The sequence below is a fragment of the Bison bison genome, unplaced genomic scaffold (assembly GCF_000754665.1).
Source record: "Bison bison bison isolate TAMUID 2011002044 unplaced genomic scaffold, Bison_UMD1.0 scf7180017864145, whole genome shotgun sequence".
In the NCBI taxonomy this organism is placed as follows: domain Eukaryota; kingdom Metazoa; phylum Chordata; class Mammalia; order Artiodactyla; family Bovidae; genus Bison; species Bison bison.
The window spans coordinates 605,311-629,782 of record NW_011494717.1 but is presented as its reverse complement, the minus strand read 5'-3'; the positions used below and the strand labels follow the sequence as shown (position 1 = coordinate 629,782).

The 24,472-nt window shown below is 36.6% G+C and overlaps 1 protein-coding gene across 3 annotated transcripts in view; it reads right to left on the bottom strand.

Annotated features, from left to right (window-relative positions):
* GEN1 (GEN1 Holliday junction 5' flap endonuclease) overlaps positions 1 to 24,434 on the bottom strand; it is a 29,102-nt gene extending 4,668 nt beyond the window's left edge. The window contains exons 1-12 of one of the 3 annotated variants that reach the window (XM_010840509.1): positions 23,879 to 24,434; positions 17,448 to 17,637; positions 16,370 to 16,556; positions 12,821 to 12,997; positions 11,176 to 11,286; positions 8,905 to 8,978; positions 7,266 to 7,357; positions 5,639 to 5,789; positions 4,874 to 4,910; positions 4,703 to 4,783; positions 3,649 to 3,779; positions 1,592 to 1,653 (exon numbers count right to left, since the gene is read on the bottom strand). In XM_010840509.1, the coding sequence (XP_010838811.1) occupies positions 1,592 to 1,653; positions 3,649 to 3,779; positions 4,703 to 4,783; positions 4,874 to 4,910; positions 5,639 to 5,789; positions 7,266 to 7,357; positions 8,905 to 8,978; positions 11,176 to 11,286; positions 12,821 to 12,997; positions 16,370 to 16,556; positions 17,448 to 17,608 (1,264 nt within the window). In that variant the 5' untranslated portion in view covers positions 17,609 to 17,637; positions 23,879 to 24,434. Of the gene's footprint in view, positions 1 to 1,591; positions 1,654 to 3,648; positions 3,780 to 4,702; positions 4,784 to 4,873; positions 4,911 to 5,638; positions 5,790 to 7,265; positions 7,358 to 8,904; positions 8,979 to 11,175; positions 11,287 to 12,820; positions 12,998 to 16,369; positions 16,557 to 17,447; positions 17,638 to 17,948; positions 18,494 to 23,878 lie in introns of those variants that run through there. The other 2 variants (XM_010840508.1, XM_010840510.1) reach the window with 2 other exon arrangements.
* Positions 24,435 to 24,472: the final 38 nt, after the last annotated feature.

Sequence of the window (24,472 nt, the reverse complement as noted above, 5' to 3'; positions counted from 1 at the left end):
GCATGAACTGTTCCCTTGGTATCTCTAATTTTCTTGAAGAGATCTCTAGTCTTTCCCATTCTGTTGTTTTCCTCTATTTCTTTGCATTGATCACTGAGGAAGGCTTTCTTATCTCTTCTTGCTATTGTTTGGAACTCTGCATTCAGATGCTTATATCTTTCCTTTTCTCCTTTGCTTTTCGCTTCTCTTCTTTTCACAGCTATTTATAAGGCCTCCCCAGACAGCCATTTTGTTTTTTTGCATTTCTTTTCTATGGGGATGGTCTTGATCCCTGTCTCCTATACAATGTCATGAACCTCAGTCCATAGTTCATCAGGCACTCTATCAGATCTAGTCCCTTAAATGTAAAGGTTAGTCAGTTTTAATTCAGTATCATAAATGTAAAATTCCAGATAAAGAATGAAAACAGACAATTTCCTAAAACTTTAACATTGGCTTTCTTTAGCAGTAGCTTCTGAAAAGAACAGAATTGAAAGGTCATCAAAACTATTACCATTTTCCAGATTGAGTTTCAAAGATTATCAGTCTCTCAAGGAAATACCCAGGCTTACTTGGACTCACAAGAATAATAATAACTCATGTCAATAAACAAAAATGAGAATGCTAATGTGTACATTTACAATGAGATACATAAACAGTACACTAGATTCTTCTGTTTATCCTATATGAGGGCAAAACTACATAAGAAGCCAAACTATCAAGAAATGTAAGTTAATGTGTCCGAAGTAGAAACAATGGAAACAAGGGAACTTAAGAGTATTTCTTAAAGCAACCTGGGGTACATTTTCTCCTTAAGGGATTAACTCCAACAAGGATAAGTGAAAGTGGGCACCTAACCCTGAGTTCTAGATAGAAGAGATGCATGGCCAAACTGGGTTAATGGCATTGTCTTTGCTGAAAATACACTCTAGTAGGTGAAACTGTTTCTACACGGTTTTCAAAATTCTTTAGCTACTTTTTTATTATTCCCTTGAACAGCTTATGTAATTCTTTATCGTTCATCAACTAGAACTTATTGACAAATCTATTCTCTCACTCAGTCACATGTAGTCATACAATCCAATTTCAAAGCCAAACAGAAATGAATTTGGGATTATTTTCCATTTTAAGTGCTCAGTTCTTCCCCTGCCTTCAGTTTTGGAGCTAATTCAGAGCTCACTGTATTTCTGTCTACAGAAAATAAAGAGTCCTTTGACACTATAAATTCCCATGAAAACTAAATACAATAAAGAAAGAAAAGGAAGGAAAGGAAGGAAAGGAAGAAAGGAAAAAAGGAAAGGAAGCACCACAGGTGCTATCAGCAACCTTCATTTCTTGAGAACTGACTATACAGTGAAATCCAATGACCAGACTATTTGTAGTAGTATTTTCTTTAGAAATAGACATCAAAACCATTTCCATATTGTTTTTGTAAACATTAACTACAAAAGGAATATCAATTTAAGACATTTAAAATTTATTATGAGTTACATATAGCACAGGTACACTGGTGTATGTGATTCATTTCTTTTTTATATACACGTTTTACATTTGATATCTGCTAAACATACATGACTAAATGTTATAAATTTTGCTTACAGTATGTACATACCAGGCTTTTCCCATTCTATTTCAAAACAATGAACTCCATTTCTGATTCGATTTTTAACGATTCTGGAAAAAAAAAAAAAAAACCACACATCTAATGGGATCTAATTGCACGAGTTATTTGGAAATCTTCAATTTGTTGACTGAATAACTCAATGCCCACTAATTTTTATTGTTTTAATAATATTCTAAAGATTCTGTGGGGAACTACTGAGTAGTTATTTCTGATTTGCTTATTTAAAAGATAGTGTTTATAATTGTTAGATCTTATCAGATTTTCCTGTCATTATTATTCAGTGTTCCTCTTTTACATAATAACAATTTTTGTTTTAAAGTCTATTTTGCTTCTATTAACTTTGCTACATCACTTTGGTAAATTTTTGCCTTGGTAAATCTTTTTTTTTTTTAAATTTTATTTTTAAACTTTACATAATTGTATTAGTTTTGCCAAATATCAAAATGAATCCACCACAGGTATACATGTGTTCCCCATCCTGAACCCTCCTCCCTCCTCCCTCCCCATACCATCCCTCTGGGTCGTCCCAGTGCACTAGCCCCAAGCATCCAGTATTGTGCATCGAACCCCGGACTGGCAACTCGTTTCTTACATGATATTTTACATGTTTCAATGTCATTCTCCCAAATCTTTTAAAACTGTTTTATTTTCAAACTTAATATAGTTTTATTCTGCACGTGCCCTATAAAGCAGAATATTGCTAAATTTTGTTTACTCATCTAATATAATGTCTTAATATATGAGTTTAATCCACTTACATTCATTATGATTACTGACATAGTTGGATTTATTCATACATCTTATTTGCGGTTCTGGTTACTAAGCTCATCTTTGTTATTTTACCTTTCCACCTTCCTATAATTCTTTTGGTTGGAGTTTTACATTCCTATTTTATGTACTGGTTTTAAAGATAGAAGTGGTATTTCTCATGTTTTAGTGATTATCCTTAACTATTTACATGCATACTTTGGGAGTGTCAGTTTATTATAATTTTCTTATATTATCAAGCATTATAAAGATATGTATATACATATTTTTTCCATTCAATTTATTAAATTAGCTAAATATATTTTTTCAATTTCTATAGCTGACCACTGTTTGTTATTATCCTCAATTTCCCCCAAGTTCATTTTCCTTCTTGCTGAAGTCAACTTTTAGCAGTGCTTTTAACGAGGGTCTGTGAGTGGCAAACTTTTAATCTTCATATGTCTGCAAGTGTCTTGCCAGCCAGTGAATAATTTTAATGATGTCTTGGTTGCCAATTATTTTTAGTCAAAGCTTTGAAATATTACTCCATTATTCTGACGTCTACTATTGTCATCAAAGATGTATGCTAATGGATTGTGACTCCTTTGGAACTTATCTTTTTTAATACTTTCCCAAAACTTTTTATTTTGAAAATTTTCAAACATTAAGAAAAGTTTCAATAGTAAAATGAATAATCATATACCCTTCACTGAGAGTCACCAATTCTCAGTTTCAGCCCTTCCACTTACATTTCTGTTCCCTTTCTGGTCCACTGACACTGAGATAATTACCTAGTTAAGCCTAGCTACAACTTTTTATAGGGGCCTCCCAGGTGGCAATAGTGGTAAAGAACCCACCTGCCACTGCAGGTTAGACATAAGAGACACAGGTCCCTGGGTTGGGAAGACCCCACGGAGGAGGGCACAGTAACCTATTCCAGTATTCTTGCCCAAAGAATCCCATGGACAGAGAAGCCTGGGGGGCTAAAGTCCGTAGGATCACACAGAGTCAGAGACAACTGAAGCAACTTAGCACAGCACAACTTTTTATATTTCTTTAACAGTCTATTATTACTACATGCTTGAGGCTGAAAAGTATCAAAGCATTAACTTACTATGTTATCTTAACACTAACCCCTGAACAAGCTTTTAATATTCCAGCAGACCTTTCCTCCATTCTTCTAAAACAAAGAGATATATTGATATATCCTAGTATTAAAGACATTAAGAAGAATACTTTAGATCATAAGATGTTCCAATGAAAACATAGGGAGTTGTCCATACAATTCTTTATATTACCGAATCGGCTGCAGTTGATTAGAGTTCCTTCGACCGAGCTTCCTTTCTGTCATGTCATAGTGGGTCAACAGTGTCAACAATTTCTCACATGCATAGTGATTGGGCCACTCCATTTTTTCAAGAGTAAATCTCTGTAAATGTAATAAAAAATATAATAAGACTTCACTATCTCTTGGTGAACAAATAGCACTCTCAGGTGATCTTAACTTTTCCATAAGAGATAACTAATATTAAAGTTGTGTCAACAAGAAGATTCCCATAAGCAGTGAGCCTCCTAAGGAGGCAATATTGCACAATGATTTCACTGTGAGGGTTCTGGGTCTGAATGCCAGCATATTTCCTAGATGTTGGGTAAATTACTTAACCTCTTTCAGCCTCATGTTTTCTCTCTGTAAAATACAATCCAGCACACGGATTATGAAGTTAGGGAAGATTACACGCAATGTGTTAAATATGATATCAAATTTTAAATGTTCAATAAATGTTGGTTGCCATTATTATTACTGTGGTTGGTAGAGCTAAGCAATAAGCAGTTACAGTTTATTGAGTGACTGTTTTTCTACTTACTGTACTAAGGGTTAATACAAATAGTCTCATTAAATCCTCAAAGTGACTTCACAAGATAGGTAATCTTGTTTCTAATTTTGAGGAAAACACATATCCAGGGTTACATGGTAAGTGACAGACTGTCTGAATTTAAATTTAGGTCAATGTGCTTATAAACTGTACTGTTTTCCGTAACAATATGCTTGACCTTTACATTCTCCAGTTATTAGCATCTCTCCCTCAACACAGTCCTGAATACAACACATCTACACATGGCCTTTAAGGTGTCTTGTAAAGAACAGCATAACTGTGATTTGTCTTACAGTTTGCAATATATAGCTACTGTGTGACAAAGGAATGAAAAGTAGATATAAATGCCTGCAAAATATACATGCATTCAATAGCTATCTACTTCAAACCTCCTCCCAGAGCAATCAAAGTGATTACCTCTTCTTATCTTTCTAGTATCCAACTTTACACTGTAAAGTAAGAGTTTATTTTCAAATACCTGAAACAATAATAAATCAGGTCTTTGGTACCTGACTGCCTTCACCAATTTATCCTTGTTCAGAAGGAATTCTTGAGTAACCTAGCAAGAGAAGAGAAAGTAAGCATGGAACATTCAAACTTTTATAAAAACCTTCTGAGATAAATACATAGTTGAATTATTACTCATTACCTCATGGAATGGGAATCCCTCACAACTGCAAGCTTTTCTGAAAATAAGTTATATACAGGTTATTAATATAATCAGGCAATTTTAGATAGACTTTAAAATCATGTATGGATGTGAAAGTTTGACTATAAAGAAAGCTGAGTGCTGAAAAATTGATGCTTTTGAACTGTGGTGTTGTAGAAGACTCTTGAGAATCCCTTGGACTGCAAGGAGATCCAACCAGTCCATCCTAAAGGAAATCAGTCCTGGGTGTTCATTGGAAGGACTGATGTTGAAGCTGAAACTCCAATACTTTGGCCACCTGATGCAAAGAGCTGACTCATTTGAAAAGACCCTGATGCTGGGAAAGACTGAGAGCAGGAGGAGAAGGGGACGACAGAGGATGAGATGGCTGGATGGCATCACCGACTCAATGGACATGGGCTTGGGTGGACTCTGGGAGTTGGACAGGGAGGTCTGGCATGCTGCGGTTCATGGGGTTGCAAAGAGTCGGACACAACTGAGCGACTGAACTGAACTGAAAATTATCACCTCTAATCTCCTTTTCTGAAAAGTGTCCTTGCATAGTATACCAGTTATCAACCTTCTCACTGAAATATTATTAAATTACTATCTTATAAGATGGCCAAACTTTTGAACAGAATCAAGAAAGGGATTTTGTGAAACATTAATCTACACATGAGGGGAAGTTATGTGGAAATAATTCAACCAAAGGTATATAAATAGGTCACACAGCAGAAAACACTGAGTACAAAAATATAACCTTACTTCTTAATATTGTTTTCTACAGCATTCAATTGCCTCTCATGTTCTGTACGGTGCCATTCACAAGGACAACGGTATTCATAATCATGTGGTTCACAGCATCGATCAGTTTGACATAATTTGCATCCATTACGTTCATGATCCTTAGATGAACCTTTACGGAGACACAAAAAGTACAATTTTCACTGCCTTTTAGAATTATCTTCTATATACATTTTTTCTTTGCCTTACCTAAATTTTCAAAAACAAACACTGCCTAGCATAACACCTAGCATATAGAAGGGTTTCAATACATTTTAATAGAGTAATAAACACAATAGTAATTCTTAGGATAAACTAAGTCCTTAGCTGTTACCATCACTGACACTATTTTTTTGTAAATTACTCTTCTATCTGAAAGTGTTAATTTGTAATATGAAACTGTACATTTGGAGTAATCAATAGAAGACTGTGCAGTGTGTGGTAGTTACACACAAGAAGGATACTGTTGGTAAAAAATTATTTAGTCAATAGAATAATTCTTGGAATTTTAAAAAATAGGAATATGAAAGGAATACAGCAGTTATTACCTCTGCTAGTGGCTAGCTCTCAGTTATCTATATAGCTGTTTTTAAACTAAGCTTGGAACATAAACAAATTCTGGTTGTGGCCTGGATGTTGGGCCCTAGTGGCCATTAAAAGGAAAGCATGACTACCTTCAGCACTGTCTTGAGAATATATGAGAGCTTATATAAGTGATATGACCTAAAACCATCATTCATAAGGCATCAAAAAAAAAACAAACAGCCTGTAGAATGGCATCTTATCTATAAACACATCTATTTCTTCCATGCTATCATCTATAATTCTTAAATACCAATGAAAATATATTAAGAAAAATAGATAGAGCAGAATTTCTTTTAAAAGATGAGCTAACATGATCTTCTAATCTCTCCTGAGAGCAAAAGGCTTTTTTGACCCAGTATATGTCAGAAACACCTTTTTTTTTTTTTTTAAGATAATTCTTACATTGCAAAGAGAGAGATGGGTTTTTTTAATCTATTTATTAGTTCCCTGATCAGGGATTGAACCCGGGCCTTTGGCAGTGAAACCGCGGAGTATTAGCAACTGGACTGCCAGGGAATTTCCAGGGAGATCATTTTTTTCAATCAAGACTAATGAAGAGAATCCAGGCTATTTTCAGTAACAGTGAACATGTATTAGAAATTAATGTTAAGTCACTATCTTCACACACAATAAAAATACACCATATAAATATAAACAAATTACTGATATAAAAACAAGGGGTTTCACTTCCATTTTCCCCTAAGATTTATGAGTACAATTTTTTCTTAAAATGGATTTCTACATTGAAAACATAATTTTAACACTGAAATAATTTGATAATGCAGTTTGAAGCTACAGTTATCCTATATCTATCATTGATATGACATTACTTCATTCTGTAAGTATTTACTGAGTGTCTACTGTATCTATGTGACACAACTCCTGACACTGCGGGTTCCCAATCTGGTAAGGAAGGTAGGTAAGTAAAAAATACCAAAGGAATAGAGATGAAACATAGGTATATACTAAACATAGGTAGCTTGACAGCAGTGTTCTAGAGATATCATTCCTTATGTCCGCTTACCTGGATGGGAACACACAGAGCAATGAGCCAGTTTGTTAACGAGTACTGGTTGTGAATTAGAGTAACAAGATTTTTCACTCCACTGATTAAACCTTCAAAAGAAAATGGTTAAAAAAAAAAACAACAAACAAATACTAAGGTCACCAAACTGCCATGTTCTCAAAGGTCAGGCTATTCTGCTCCTTTCCACTTGCCTACTTACTTTCCCTTTGGCAGTAAAGTTGCTGTCCTAGCCTGGGAACATAAAAACATAAAAAAATTTAAAACTCAGGGGAAGGTTAGTCTAAACTAATAAAAATTAGAATGACGGATTATTACAAGAAAATATAATCTCATTATTTTCAACTGTGAAGACAAACATAAAATATTGCCAAAAGTTCGCCTTTGCTGAAACTGTCTCAATAAGAACGATTTATAGTTAGCCAAGAGTCATATTTGTTTGCTTTTCCTTTTTTATTCTTCACAATTCCCAAATCGTTCCTTAACTCATCCCCATGCCAAAGTACACCTTTGCTTTCCTGCTTTGGAAAACAGTAATCGCTGATGTTAATAATGAGTTTATTAAAGTCTTAGATCTATCATTAGCCTTACAGTGGAAAGAGAGGCATCTTAGGAAAGAGCATGAATATCTGAAATCTTACTCATGGTCATTCCAATCTTCATTTCTACCACTTGATGCTTCTTTTCATTTACTCACTATCTCATACCTACTGGAGGCCAAGATTATTTTAACTGTCTCAGTGTCCTGGTTCCTTTCCTTCTATTCATTCTATGCTTTATTATCATCAATATTCATTTTTTATAAAACATTGCCCTCATCAAGGAAATATAATTGATAGATTCGTTTTGAAAGCTCAAAACAAAACAGCACAGTTTGCAAACTTCAGTATATTCTTATCTTAATTTTCCTGAATCCTCAAATGAAGTGAAAGTGTTAGTTGCTCAGTCATGTCCCACTCTTTGCAACCCCATTGACTATAGCCTGCCAGGCTCCTCTGTCCATAGGGTTCTCCAGGCAAGAATACTACAGTGGGTTGCCATTTCCTTCTCCAGGAGAATTTTCCAGACTCAGGGATCAGATCTAGCTCTACTGCATCACAGGTAGATTCTTTACCTTCTGAACTACCAGAGAAGCCTGAATCCTCAAATCATATAGTCTAAATTCATTATAATTTGTGAATACAGAACAAAGGGTAGTGAAGTAAAACTTTTGACCAAGTGTTACTAATTAAATATTTGCAACATGTCAGACATTTCATTTATAGGAAATTACAGTATTGAAGTATTTATATAAAACAATTTTAAATATAAAATTATATTGGTTTATCTTTACTTGTTGATAAAATAGTCTAAGATAGCTTATGGCAAACATCCATGGTTATAAATAAACAAATGTGACATCTTCCTACTTGTGTTTGTAGTGAGCTAATAATATTGACTATACAAAGCATGGCTTAGGACATGTTCTTTTCAACTTTCTTTGGAAAATGCCAGAATAAATAAGTGATTGTCAATGAAAATATAGATCAGCTTAAAAATACAAAACCCTTTTTTGGAAAGCCCAATACTTATTTTACACACTATTAAATTCAACAAGACTAGAAGACTAATGTCATAAGCAAAAATAATATTTAGTTACCTTTGAAGTAAACTTTGCCCTTTCAAAATCTTTATCAGTTTTAATGCTTGCTCTTTTCCAACTCCAGGGACTCCCTTTCAGAAAGTGGGAAAAGAAATTCAAATGTTAATCACTAGAGAACAGATTGAAAGATGATGACTGTGCAGCTCAGAGAAGAAGGTAACTCTCCGTGTGCAAGACGCATTGTTAGGTGTAAATGAAAACTGCAGAAGAGAATATGGTGTGGCTTAGATTTGTAGGTTAAATAGCAATTACAGTGTTAACTTATGTAACCAAAAAAGTCAGAAGGTTACATACAAAAGCACTTACAGTTTATTTTAGGAGAGGGAGGAACAGCATTTTAGATGAACAGCATTTCATTTTCTATGTTCATTATTTTGATAATATTTTAACTTAACCTAATGATGCAATATTTATAATCAGGAAAAGGCATGTTCTTTGACTATATGAAACATTTAATATTGAAAGACCGAGACATCCAATAGAACAAAGGAGAATTCCAAGTTAATTCCTGAAATTAGTAACTTAAGAAAATTAAAACAAACATTTAATTTCCAATACTATATATATATATACACACATACACACATACATCTCTATATATATATAAATAAAAGTATATTCACATGATAATTTCTGGTTTAGATTGAGTCTTCTAGTTCCTATAAAAGTTTATTAATATGTCTTTGTAAGCAATGCCACTCTTTAGTCAATATGTATCAGGATACACATATCAGAGTTAAAATACTTCCAAACTGGTTAGTAAACAGTCACTGCCCACATATCCTGAGTGCCTGCTGGCAAAGGAGTCTTCACCCTAATGTGAGTTCCCTTCCCAACCCACCTATACTGAGGATTAGGGTTACACATGGCACAACAGAGGGTGCCAGAAGCTCGTTCCATTTCTACAGCCTATGTCTTTAGTAAACCAGTTACTAGATATTTTGCATATGACCCTTCCTGTATTAGCATTTAGTTACATATTAAATTTTTTTCCAAAATTTTTTCAGCAAATTATGTTATTATAGCAGTGTCTAAAAGATCATTAAGTACAATGATATAAATAGATAGCAGTTTTGGTTGCAAAGATATAAAAAATCAAAATAGGCAAGGCTAGTCTATAATATAATAAATACCACTATTTATTAGTGGTTTTTGTGAGTTCAAGTTTGCAAATTTTTTCTTATATTCAACACTGGGTTGTTTCCAGTGAAACTGAAACTGGTTTTTGTGAGTTCAAGTTTGCAAATTTTTTCTTATATTCAACACTGGGTTGTTTCCAGACTTTAGTTATGATACAATTACATATGAAATAGGAATCTTCTATTTCAGAATGAGAACTATAATAATTATTTTTTTGTGTTATTTAACAGCTTTTTTTCCTCCTGTTTTCTTTTCTTGTTAAAAAAATTATTGATTTCTCTATTTAGTCACTGGTGACACAGATTAGAAATCAGAATTAATAATTTTACTATCCTATTTATTTTTTCCCTCTTCTATGGCCTAGTGAAAAAAAATACATGTCATCTCTCTTTAGACTTCTCTTAGGTATACAGTCTATAGTATAATGAAGGATTTAAAAAGGATACAAAGATGATCAGCAGGGACATAATAATGGGACTTTATAAAAATAGTAGGAGCTACAATATAAATCATTTTGTATTTTTAAATATCATATTTATGAATGGGGTTATCATTTTAATTCTTAATTCATCCCTCACCTATTATACCTGTCACTGAGTATGTATTGTTATCTTAAGATATAAAAAGGCTTTCATGAGCAAAGCTCAATGCAGTGCTAAGAGGCATAGATGGATGAATGACTTAGCCCAATAATCATGTTGCCTAGCAACAGTAACAATAACATGGAGCATGTGTACAGTTAAAAAGTTACTATGGAGATTCAAAACCAGAACACAGACAAACAGTGATAGAAACTAATATTGGCATGAGACAAGAAAAGAGTAGCTCCTATTTCTCTAAAAGGACAGTCAAATGTGCATATGAATCTCTTACAGTAATAGAATACTGAGATTCAAGCTGTAGTACCAGTTATGATTCTATTCTCATTTACAACATTCAGTGTCACAGTGAGCGAGCATTTTAATGTCACTTGAAATGTTGATTATTTTAGTTACTGAATAGTTTATTACACGCACATCTAAATTAGGTCCTTAACTATATAATACCATATTATATTCATATTTATGTACCATGTAAGGTACGAGAAAAAGCCACTATGAATACTAAATAAATACAATCTCAGCATACCTTTGGAAGATAATCACAGCCAAGTAGTATTGCCAGCCCAACCAGAGCATCTCTATTCAAACCCAGTTTACTCTTGATGGATGACATTGTGTAACAGTCAACATGTGGGTCCTAGAAGAAAGTACAGATTTAGTTTCATCTTCAGAAAACTAAACAAAATCAACATTGTAAAACAGCATCTGTCAAAGCTGCCGTTAAATATTTATTCCTAGAAGTTTAAAATTATCTTGATCACCAGAATCTTCATATAACCTAACATTTTAACATCTGAAAATAAAATCAAGTTTCAAAAATAGCTTTAAAAAAACAACTATAATAGTCATTTTTTTCTTCTTGTTTTTTGGTGTCTATAAAAGTAGATTTTCATCTTACATAATTAAACATAAAATGTATATAGAAAGTAAACATTCCCTGTAAACACATCATCTGAAGTAACTATTATTGACAGCCACGCATATTCCTCTAAGAAACTCTTTTCTTTAACACATATATACAAATGCTTATTTAAAGTAAAAATAGGCTTATATAAAAATACTATTTTGCAATATTTCTTGCCCACTAATACATTTGGATATCTTAGTTGCTTCAGTCATGTTCGACCCTTTGCAACCCTATGGACTGCAGCCCTCCAGGCTCCTCCCTCCATAAGATTCTCCAGGCAAGAATACTGGAGTGGGTTGCCATGCCTTCCTCCCTGTGTATCTTACTGACCCAGGGATTGAACCCACATTTCTCATGTCTCCTGCATTGGCAGGTAAGTTCTTTACTACTAGAGCCACCTAGGCCTTAATGACTTCTTACTATTATACTAGATGGACTCCAAGACAGTTTTTCTCAATGGGGACACTGGGAGCATTTTCAGAAAGATAACAGAATTCTCCGGCAAATGGCTTAGTTTTCCTAGCTTCAGTACATCAAATGTCCAGTCTCCCCTGCTCAACCTTGAGCAGTTACAATGAATATGTCCCATGTATAGTACCTGCCTCCATGAAAACCATGGCTGTATTTAGCCATTCCTTATCAATGGACATTTGGGTTGTTTGCCAAGTTTTTGAAAGTATTGACAATGCTGCAACTACTAATAACATCCTTGTATATCTCTCTTTGCATACTTGGAGGTGTTCTGAGGCTTACTAACAGTGAACATTCTGGTTCAAGGCAATACATATCACATGACATTTTATAATACATAATTGAAACTGATTTAGAAGTAAACCGTGTGAAACAAATCAAGTTCTTAGAGAAATCCATGTTTAAAAGAGAATGAACCATGCAGTAGTGGTATTTTTAATATGAGTAAGCATTTTATTTAGCAATTGCTGTGTACCAAGCATTATGGTAAAGAATTCCCCCTTGCAATGCAGGAGATGCCGGTCCTATCCCTGGGTTGGGAAGATCTCCTGGAGAAGAAAATGGCAACCGACTCCAGTGTTCTTGCAAGGAGAATCCCATGGACAGAGGAGCCTGGCGGGCTGTAGCCCGTAGGGTTGCAAAGAGTCAGACAAGACTTCGAGATCATGTGCACACACACACAAAAACACAAGCATTATGGTAAGCATTTTATATATTTTAGTTTATCTTCTAATAATCCCCTTAAAAAAATTAGTTTTTAAAACAAATGCTGAAAAAGAGAAAGAAAAAATACCTTGGTGTTCATAGTGAAATTCCTATAAACAGTCTGGGCCCCATAAAGGAAAGCGTCTCCATCATTGGTGAGGCAGCCATCCACATAACCACTGGCGCTGAGGTATGCACACATGGCTTCAGCTTCACCAGCAGCTTGGACCCAGGGAATTCCTAAGCATTCCAGCATATCAAGACACTGAAAAGAAAAAGTAGGTGCAACAAATCTAAGAACATTTGCATTGCTGCTTTTTACAGTGTTTAACTTACTGTTATATTACAAATACTAATAGCTTTTTAGGTGTGTTTTAAATTATGATATTTAAGAAATAATTGGAAATGTGAACACTGAATACTTTACAGCATTAAGGAATGATTGCTGAACTTTTATGTACATTAATAAATACTGTATTGAGTCATGTTTTTATTTTTTAAGAGCCGTATCTTTTAGAGAAAGGTACTGACCTGTTAAGAGAAACAATATTATGTGTGGGATTTGCTTCAAAATATTGTGGAAGTAGGGAAGCGGGTGGGAGTATACGTGAAACAAAATTGCTTGAGTTGATAATTTTTAAAGATTAGTGATGGGTTACTTTTGTATTTATTTAAAATTTTCTGTAATGAAAAGCTAAAAATTTTGATGTCAATTAAAAAATAATCTATATCCAATTAAATATTGATTTAAAAATTATTTTTTTAAAGTAATGAATATTCAATTTTCACTATTCATTGTTATCTCAAGATTTTGGAAATATCTTTAAATTATAATAATTAATCACATTAACATTTACATTTGTAAAACTATAGCAATCCTTTTCACATGATGACCAACCCAATATGAGCTCTTTCAAAGAAGTTGCAAGTACACAATTTTGGCTTGAGAATGTAAAAGTTTACTTTTTATCACCTCCCCTGTACAATGAAACTCTGTTATTGTGGGAAACCACACAGGGGCCGGTTGTTGGAGTGCTCCAGGGAAGTCACAAGTCTGTGCAGGATGTTTGTTATCAATCTGCTGATGTATAAATAATCTCCTATAGCTTTCTTTGGGTTATAAATTTAACTCTGTTGGGTAGCTTATAGTTCAGCTTTACAGCTTAGTGCATTCTTTTTTGTTATATGTCACACTCTCATTCTATCATTGGGGAATACTGGGTATGGTGAGGGAAAGTGGCTATTTACTTGTTTCTAGAGGGACAGGCAATGGCACCCCACTCCAGTACTCTTGTCTGGAAAATCCCATGGACGGAGGAGCTTGGTGGGCTTCAGTCCATGGGGTCACTAAGAGTCGGACACGACTGAGCGACTCCACTTTCACTTTTCATTTTCATGCATTGGAGAAGGAAATAGCAACCCATTCCAGTGTTCTTGCCTGGAGAATCCCAGGGACGGGGGAGCCTGGTGGGCTGCCGTCTGTTGGGGCGCACAGAGTTGGACACGACTGAAGCAACTTAGCAGCAGCAGCAGCAGAGGGACAGAATAAGTATCTCTTGTTTTAACTGATTGTTTACATGTTATATTATGTAATAAAAAACCTCTGCCAGATGTTGCCCAAGGTGGACAAGGTTCAGAAAGACAAAGTACCAACTCAAAAAAGGGGTACTTTTCAGGACTCAGGGGCACCTTAGGGAGACAGACTTGTTACAGGTGCTGCTCAACTGAAACATAGTTGTTTCTTCCTCACCCCTAGATAAGAAGTATCCTTTCATAAAAAACAACAAGAGTTTAAGTTATTCCAGATTGTTGTGCATGTCCTCCTAACTCTTTTCAAAAGCTAGCACAGAATTTGTGATGAGGTTGGCTGGAATTTTCCCTGCCCTAAGTCTCCATGATGTGGGGCAGAGGTTGTTTTGGAGGACTAATTTGTGCTTTTCATGCTTGCAACTAAAAATGGCAGTAGATTAGGAGAACGTAAGGCCTAGTAACAGACTGTAGAGAAATATGATAATGATTAATGGGCAGGCAACACTGAACCAACATAAAATGTCTAAGAACATCACAATGGTGAAATAAAGAAATAAGAATAGAAGCATTTTCTCAAAAAGACAAATATCTTTTTGCTTTATACTGGGTGTTTAATGCCTTCGGTATGTGAACCATAGATATTTCTAGGAACTGATTATATAATAATTAGAATACAGTACAGGTATTTTCTTAAATTATTCATAGTCATTAAGATGGAATAATCACTAATTGAAAATTACTTTTTTTAATCACATGAAAATAAAAAATAGAAAAAAAATGGACAAAACTTCTGAAGGAAAAAAGCTTATTAATTTATGCAATGTCTTTTAAAAGAAATTAAACTTTTAACCAACATTTAAGAAGAAAAACAGGGATGTAAACTCAAAACAAATATCATAAAAGGTTTATATCCTTAACCTATAAAGAAATTGAACAAAACAAAAAGTAAAACCTCAAAAAGGTTAAGCGGAAAAAGGACATGATGGTCATGACTTACAGAAGGACTCAAACTAACTTAATGTTCAACCTCACCATTAAAAGAATATGACATATAACTATGTATTATATGTATTTATATGTACTTTATAAACCAAAAAATGTCTTTGACTTTGCATACTAAATAGTACAAAGATAAAACTCCTAATATCCAAAGATTTTGTGGACGCACTGAAATTGCTTATCTCATATCTGTATTGGTAAGGAAGTAGTTGGCAAGAGTTATAAAATCCTTCCTAAACTTAGGTCTATCAAGCCCACTTTGGGTAATTTTATTTTCAAATCACAAGAAAAAGCTATGTTCACAAAAAAATGTTTCTCACGATTTCATGTATAAAAGAGAAGAATTGAAAGCCAACAATATACAATATACAATCATGGGGAATGATTTCAAGTGCAACCATTACAAGTAATAATTCTGAATAGAATATGGTAAAAGGGAAATACGGGTATGCTACGTTAAGTGAAAACTCCAAGAAAAAAATTACTTGTGTATGATTATGGCAACTTTAAAAATTAAACACATTTAAAAAGATACAAAATAGTTATAGCTTCCTATTGTTTTACTTACACACTTTATCTTATTATAGATTTAAGATATATAATATTTTTTAACAGATAAATATATTAAAATAATAACTTTTTATAATTACAAAGCCCTGAGGGAAGCCAAATCAAATTCTATCAATTATCATTAATCCTGGATGAGTAAAGTATGAATTAATGAGACTGCTATTCTGGGAATTTGTTAAGTGCTGAAGGTTTCATAAAATTTAACATATTAAGTCCCAATTATGTACCAGTTGCTTTAGATATATTTAGATTTTCTCTAATTTTCACTATAATCCTGTAAAGTACTACTACCCTCATTTTACAGAGTAGGAAATGAGGCAAAGATAGTTTAAAAATCTTGCCCCTAGCGTTTCTAGATGCCAGAATCGGAACTTGAACATGGGTGAGTTTCACTCCAAAGCATAAACTCTCTTCTCTATTCACATTGGCCTTTTAGTGAAGACAGTAAGTATTAAAGATATTGACCAACAAAGTTTATTACAGTAAAATACACTCTTTAATTCAAATCAGAATTATTGAATCAGGCCCAAATGCTTACCTCCTTTAAGACTGACTTAAAATGTGATCTCCCTGTTTTCTGAGACCATGTTTTTCCAGAAGGTCCATATCGGACCTGATTCCTCTTACTGATGACATCAGCTTTCAGGTGCGGGGGTTCCCCTTCCATAACAAACACCAGCTTTACATCCATTAGCGTTAAATATGAGATACGAAAAAATAGATTTCTGAAATAGAAAAAGTTAACGATACTGTAATCATCATGCATGAATAGCAGAAGTCAACATTGCAGAATGACATAATGGCAAAGACACTAGTATCAAAAATGTTACATGCAATAATGTCTTATTTATTATGATTTTCAGTGGACTGAACTGAGAAACCACTGCTTGTTTTTTAGCAAAGGAGATTTATGATTATTCTAATTGCTATGTGGGAAATGGTTTGGAGGAGGAGGAGGCCAAGATAAGAGGGAGGGAAGCTAGTGAAAACCTCATCTCAACAGGGCATATAAGAGACGTTGCCATACACTGAGGTAGTGCTTCTGGAGCGAAGTTTGTGAATGCAACATATATTCTGAAAGGGGACTGGCAAGACTTCAGATGGATTGGATATGGGGAGAGGTAAAGCAGGGGAAGAATGGCTCCCAAATTCCTGCCTTTTAGTCACTGAAACATCCTAGGGGGTATGTTAAATAGGCAGTCAGGTAAGAGTCTGAAGCTTCAAGGGTATGAGGTACAAATTTGTGAGTCACCAGTACAAGGTGGCTCAGTGGTAAAGAATCTGCCTGTTAATGCAGGAGACGTGTGTTCAATCCCTGGGTCAGGAAGATCTCCTGAAGGAGGAAATGGCAATCTACTGCAGTATTCTTGCCAGGAAAATCCCAGGGCCAGAGGAGCCTGATGGGCTACAGTCCACAGGGTTGCAAAGAGTTGGACACAACTGACTGACTGAGCATGCACACACACAGTATGGAGATGGCAAATGTGGGCTTGTTAATACATTTTAAAATCTCAAAATGCAAAATGGCAACAACAAAACAAATGAAGTGGAAACAAAACCAAGACGTCCACTGCTTATGCCATCACCTATCTATATTTTAAGAAAGTTTACTTTACCTGAGGTGGGGCTTCATGACTGTCCCAATCATTTTTTTGACTGTCTGTGCTTCACACACCCAGAGACTCAGATCAACTGCAATGGTTTTCCCACTGAGACTGTGCAAGTGGACGTGTTGTTTAACAGGCTCCAAAATTTGCCACAAGTCATTTACTCCCATCCTGGTGGTTATCTGTTATTTGAAACAAACTTTTCAAAAGATTGTTAAAAGACATAGAAGCTCAGAACAAAAATTTAGACTGTATTTTGAGCTAGTTGGGGGTGATTCATAAATAGTATTCTCATTTCTTTTACTGGTCAGCTCTTCAGGATGAATCAAGAATACCTGAAACATTAAAAATGGTGGTAATACACTTAGTGGCTACAAAAATACTGATGCAGCAACTGAAAAGTTTTAGCAGAATATAGCATGCTGAATTTGTCCTTAAAATCCACTCATATCACCCAATATGTTTCTCTGTATTACTGAAAAATAAAGTTACTTTAAAATTTAAAGTCACCAAATGTCAATGGTTGTCCCTCTTCATTCTTTCTTCTTTTCCACACTGCCTGTAGCAGTGGCTGACAATAAAATTTTTCACATAGTCACATTAATACTGCATGAAATCTGGAAAATAAAAGGAAAAATTACCCTCATCCCAAAGGGTGGTAATTGGCTTTGCTCCAGTGAATAATAAGAGCTAACAAATGCAGAGAAAATCAAAAGATCTGGTAATGTGTATTTGTCTTGTTGAGAATTCACTCCTCAATCTACGTACCTAAAGAGAGAATAGGACTAGCCCTCTATCATAATCAGGAAAAAACAAAAAGACAAAAAGAAGAAGAATGCAAACACATGAACAAAAGACAAAAACACAGGATTAATGAAGGAAAACTCTGACGGACAAGTGGAGGGGAGATAGAAAATGAAGAATTGAAGAATAGGTAATTATTTTTTAAAAAAGGAGCATCGACTTTTAAAATTATGTCACACATGTTCATTGTGGGAAAATACAACATCTTTTTACAGAAAAATATTTTAAAATGACCTATAGTCCCATTTGGGCTTTCCTGGTGCCTTAGCAGTAAAGAATCTGTCTGCAATGCAAGAGATGCAGGTTTGATTCCTGAGTCAGGACAATCCCCTGGAGGAGGGCATAGCAACCACTCCAGTATTTTTGCCTGGGAAATCCCATGGACAGAGGAGCCTGTAGGGAGGGCTGCAGTCCACGGGGTTGAAAAGAGTTGGACATGACTAAAGCGACTGAGTACAGCAGCACAGTTTCACTATTCAAAAAAAAACTAATGTTAAACTGTTTTCTATGTACATGATATTAAAAAAAAAATTGGCTTAAGCTCTGCTACCGTGACCTGCTTTGGTATTTTCTATACGCAAGTTTTCCTTTATTAAACATCTATAGCTGTTTTTCTTTTCCTTTATTATTTGATAAAAACTGTTATGTAGCATTTGAAGATTCAGTCTGACTATATAACAGATCAGTTCAGTTCAATCACTCAGTCATGTTCAACTCTTTGCGACCCCATGGACTGAAGCACACCCAGCTTCCCCGTTCATCACCAACTCCCAGAGCTCACTCAAAACTCATGTCCATTGAGTCGGTGATGCCATCCAACCATCTCATCCTCTGTCATCCCCTTCTCCTCCTGCTTTCAATCTATCCTAGCATCATCAGGGTCTTTTCCAATGAGTCAGTTCTTCGCATCAGGTGGCCAAAGTATAGGAGTTTCAGCTTCAGCCTCAGTCCTTCCAAAGAATATTCAGGACCAATTTCCTTTAGGATTGACTGGTTGGATCTCTTTGCAATCCAAGGGACTCTCAGGAGTCTTCTCCAACACCACAGTTCAAAAGCATCAATTCTTTGGCAATTAGCTTTCTTTATGGTCCAACTCTCACACCCATACATAACTACTGGAAAAACCATAGCTTGGACTAGACAGATATATAACAGATATCCTCTGAGTAATGACCTTATTTCATTCTAAAAACACAAGAAAGGATACAAAAACATATTAAGACAAAAAACTATCATCATAATGTAAAACCATTCTAAATAAAATGTAACCGTATTGTCTGCTCCTTTAACAGAGTCCATAGTAGAAGTAAATGCTCTCAAGTTGTACATGACTGCATAGAAAATAAATGCTGGAAACATGGTTGTCCTTCTCTGAGCTTTTCTGAATCTTAATTTTAAATGTGGCCAGTGTTACCACAAGTAGTATTTTGTACACTCATTTTATGAAGAGCTGCACAAACATTTACTCATATGTCACTTTAGAAGGAGTATTATAGATTTAAATAGAGAAGAAAGCATTAGCTAATGGTGGTTCCAGTGCTTGTACTATTTCACAAGGCCCACAGATTGAATTGGGTGATATTGCAGCAGATCCAGAATCAAGGTTGTCTTGCCTAAATATTAAGTAATGAAATATGGATATAGTCATATTTCAATTAAATATGTGGTCAATAAAAAGCAATGTTCTATAACTTTATGAGTGCATGAGTATCAAATATGACTTCAGTATGGCTTTTTTAGGGATGAGTCACACTTTCTGGTTTATTGCAGAACACCTAAGAACAAGTCACCTGGTCTCAGGCAAGGTGCATCTTTTCCCCAGCCCTTCCAGATCTAAAGCTCACTCCTTCCAACCACGGCTCTAACTTTTCACTACATAGGTTGACTGCACTCCAGTATTCTTGCCTGGAGAATCCCAGGGATCGAGGAGCCTGGTGGGCTGCCGTCTACGGGGTCGCAGAGTCGGACACGACTGAAGCAACTTAACAGCAGCAGCAGCACATATATAAATAAATAGTAACGAATGAAGGGTGTTGGGTGTCACATAGTGCAGTGTTGTTTGTCATGTACACACAAACACATTTATGTATAGGACTGAAATGTAAACTGTACTCCTTCTTTGGTTAGGCTGCACAGGGATCTTAGTTCCCCAACACAAGCCCCTTGCAATGGAAGCCCACAGTCCTCACCACTGGACTGTCAAGGAATTCCCTTCTCCAAGTTATTGATAAAGAAAATCTAATCTCCTACTTTATCTTTACATGGATGCACAATATGGACATGAGTTTGAGCAGGCTCTGGGAGTTGGTGATGGACAGGGAAGCCTAGAGTGCTGTAGTCCATGGGGTCACAGAGTCGGACATGACTGAGCTACTGAACTGAACTGACAATAGGTATCTAATTCTTGATTCCACCACCTCTCCTCAAAACTGTCTGATGCGTCACTTCAGTCGTGTCAGACTCTGTGTGACCCCATAGACGGCAGCCCACCAGGCTCCCCCGTCCCTGGGATTCTCCAGGCAAGAACACTGGGGTGGGTTGCCATTTCCTTCTCCAATGCATGAAAGTGAAAACTGAAAGTGAAGTCGCTCAGTCGTGTCCGACTCTTAGCGACCCCATGGACTGCAGCCTACCAGGCTCCTCCGCCCATGGGATTTTCCAGGCAAGAGTACTGGAGTAGGGTGCCATTTGCCTTCTCCCCTTATAGCCCTAGTACGGATTAAATGTAGCAGGAATTCAGAGCTTCAAAATAGAATTGCAATATTGCACTAAGAAACATCACCAGCAGCTACCCTTAGTCATTCCCAAATACTCAGTTGCTTAGGCCAAAAACCGAGCAGTCATTCTTGATTGTTCTCTCTACTAACAGCAACTTGATCAACAAGTCCCTTGTCTCCAAAACACCCTAAACCTGCATTTCTAAAGAAAACTCCCTTAGTTCTTTCTGCAGTCTCCTATCTGGCCTCCCTGCTTCCACTTTTTATTACCTCCTACTCCTACATAATCATTAGAAGCTACACACAGAAGCCATTTCATTCTTTGTCCCTTTCTTGGAACCAGCTCTGCCTTTGAAGTGATACTAAGTAGCTATGGTAAGACTGTAAAGCATTTAAAGTTCCAAAAAGGGACAGAATGTAACAATTGTTAAGATATCCAAGTACAACTACATTTAAAGATAGAACTGATGGTTCCTGCATGAGGTCATGATCAACCATACAAGGTTACTTGAAAATAAGCTTAGCATTAAGTAAAATTTAAAAACACTGCACATAGCACATAGCAAACTCACCCTAAACTGTGTATAATTTTATGTTCCACTTTTATTTAAATAGGGTGAAATTTGAAATGTTTTGTGGTGTAGGATTTGATGAATCTCTACTCATATTTTATAACATAATGACTTCATTGACATCAATCTGCTCATGCAATCAATGTATTTATATAAAAAGAATCTCCTAATATACTCTTAATTCTTAAGAATTAATATGATGCAAGAACACTTATGTGAATGTCAGAGAAACCCATAGCAAATAATTTTATAGCCTTACTAGTGGCTTCAATTTATTTGCTTTAGTGAAAAAGCATTGGACTTGGGATAGAAAACATAGAATTTTGATCTTGGATATACATTAACTATATATGTAACCTTGGGAAGACATTTAACCCATCTACAAAATAAGAGGTGTTAAAACAGATGAATTACAAGATTCTGACATTCTTTGAATCTCATCATCAATTTTGATAGCCTGGTATTTAAACTCTATTTCAGATTATTATCACTTGGTGGAAAAAACATGGATTTCTAGTTTAAAGAAGAGCTTAAGAATCCCCTTCAGATTAAAACAAAACCAAATCCTTTGATGTAACCATATGGTGCCCATAAATCAGTTTATGCTCCTAAAACTTCCTTAAAAGCTAATAAGCTTTTATTGGTTAATTATAAAACTGAATGAGGTGAGAAAAGCACAGAATCTTGCTAATTCCACTAATGAATCAAATTTAAAGAACACAAAAAGAGGTCAATGGTTTTATTTATGCAAAAATATACATTTTAATAAACTAAAAGTTTTCCAGTTTTACTTCAGGCATGCTGCTAAGTCGTTTCAGTCGTGTCCGACTCTGTGCAACCCCATAGACAGCAGCCCATCAGGCTCCTCTGTCCCTGAGATTCTCCAGGCAAGAATACTGGAGTGGGCTGCCATTTCCTTCTCCATATTTCAGGCATAAACATTAGAAATCTTTTTTAACGATAAAGAAGGAAATACTTTTAATTTCCCAATTCTCACGTAGACAACTGTATTTTCATATAAAGTTTGGTAAACTGTATAAAATTTGTTTCAGTACAGGATTATACTGTATAGGATATACCACATAATTTCACTAATTAATGCTATGTTTATTGTTTTATTTTCATCTGAATTTAGCCTCAACTTTGAAGCATACTATAACCCAGGCTTAACTAGTAAACACTTATTAAATGCTTATAATTTACCAGAACTTATCTTGCTGCTGGAAATACAATAGGGAAAAAGATCAAGCCCTGCATTTAAGGACTGTGGTTAGATGAGCTAAAAAGGGAATTTCAACAATGAGACAAGTATAGGCACTGAAGTAAGGCTAGATAGAGGAAGATGAGCATATAGATCTGAAGAAGGCAGCTTACCTAGTGTAGGGCATCAAGGAAGGCTTCCTAAAGGAAGCGACAGCTAAGCAGAGACCTCCCAACCCTGTTTCCCATCTCTTACCAACAAGGACCACTTCGGCCAGAGGCTGTAGAGTTTTCATCTATTTTGACTATGTCATATGTGTGTCATGACAAGGGCTAGGATAGGAGCATATATTTGATTATCTTTAGAAGTAAAGGAGTAGGAATTTTTTTATTGGAGACCCTAAGTTTGACATCAGTTTCTTTGGGGGTGTTCTGAGTTAGCGGTAAATATCTTTTTTCCATCTAGAAAGAAAGTGTTGGAGTATAGAAAGTGGATTACATAGCTAGATTAGCATGTTACGCGAAGAGTTGTGTAAAGACAGAAGCGGGAAGTAAAGTACTGAAAGCTAAGCCAAGGAATTTACACTTTCTTTAGTTCCGATGTTTATTGAGAGGGTTTACAATGTAAACCAGGCACGAGCTGGTGGGAGTGGGGGCGAGAAAGAAAGACTGTATATATAAACAACCACAAAGCCTTAAAGTAGTTGCTACGAGGGAAGTTATTTTCAGAGTTAACACCGAAAAGGAGGTACACCCAAGTGTGCCCACAGGGTGATCGAGAAAGGCTCGCCCAGGATGGCCTCGCATCTGGCGTGGGACTTTGCCCCACGGGGCCCGGGCAAGACCATTTGGGACCCAGGGCCTCGGCTCTGTGCTTAGCGGCGACGGACATCTCCCCCGCGGGGGCGAGCCGCGGGGCGGGGAGACCCCGGGCTCGGAGAGCCGGGGCCCGGCTGGGAGTTCCGGGCCGCGGTCCTACTGGACCCAGAGAGAACCGCGGGCGGTGTCCTGGGAGGAGGGGCGGGCGAGATAGGAACGCGAACATAGAGCTCGCCTCCAACCAGCTTGCAATCGCCCCTAGATTGCAAAGGAGCAGGTAGAGGGGCCTGGGCGGGGCCGTCTCTCCACAGATCCGCGCGGGACTTACCCGGACAACCCTGCTTCCTTGGTTTTTGGAAAGACGCCCCTTCTGTCATTTACCAGTTTGGTCTGGATTCTAACTACTGCTGCCTCCAAGTTTCTAAATGTTCCTCTACTCAATAAAAAAAGAAGAAAGAAAACGAAAACTTCCTTTTTCCCTCGCCAAGCAAAGCCTAGAGTTCAGAGGCTTAGCACTCAGGCCCGGAAGGCTCCCTGGAAACCACTTGAATGCGGCGCCTCAGCCACGCAGCTCCGCCTCTTCCGGGAAGTGACTACCGCCTTTCCGCGACCGCGGCTGTACACTTCGCGGCGGCGCCCAGCCGGTCGCTGTACGCATGCGCGGAACTGTAGCCGCCGTTGGGGTTCCCGGGTGGTTTTTTTTTCTCCCCGCTTGCAGTTAGGCAACTCACCCGCCCCGACCCCTCCGCGCGTCCCACAGTCGCAGAGCCCCGGCGCTCCTCCCAACATCCCCACTGCCCGCCCAGGGGGTACTTCCGGCCCCGCCTCCTAGACTCCAGTGGCGCGAAAACCCCGCAGCGCGCACGCGCGGGCGGAGTCCCGGCGGGCGGAGGGGGGGCGGGGCGCAGGCGCGGAGAGTCCC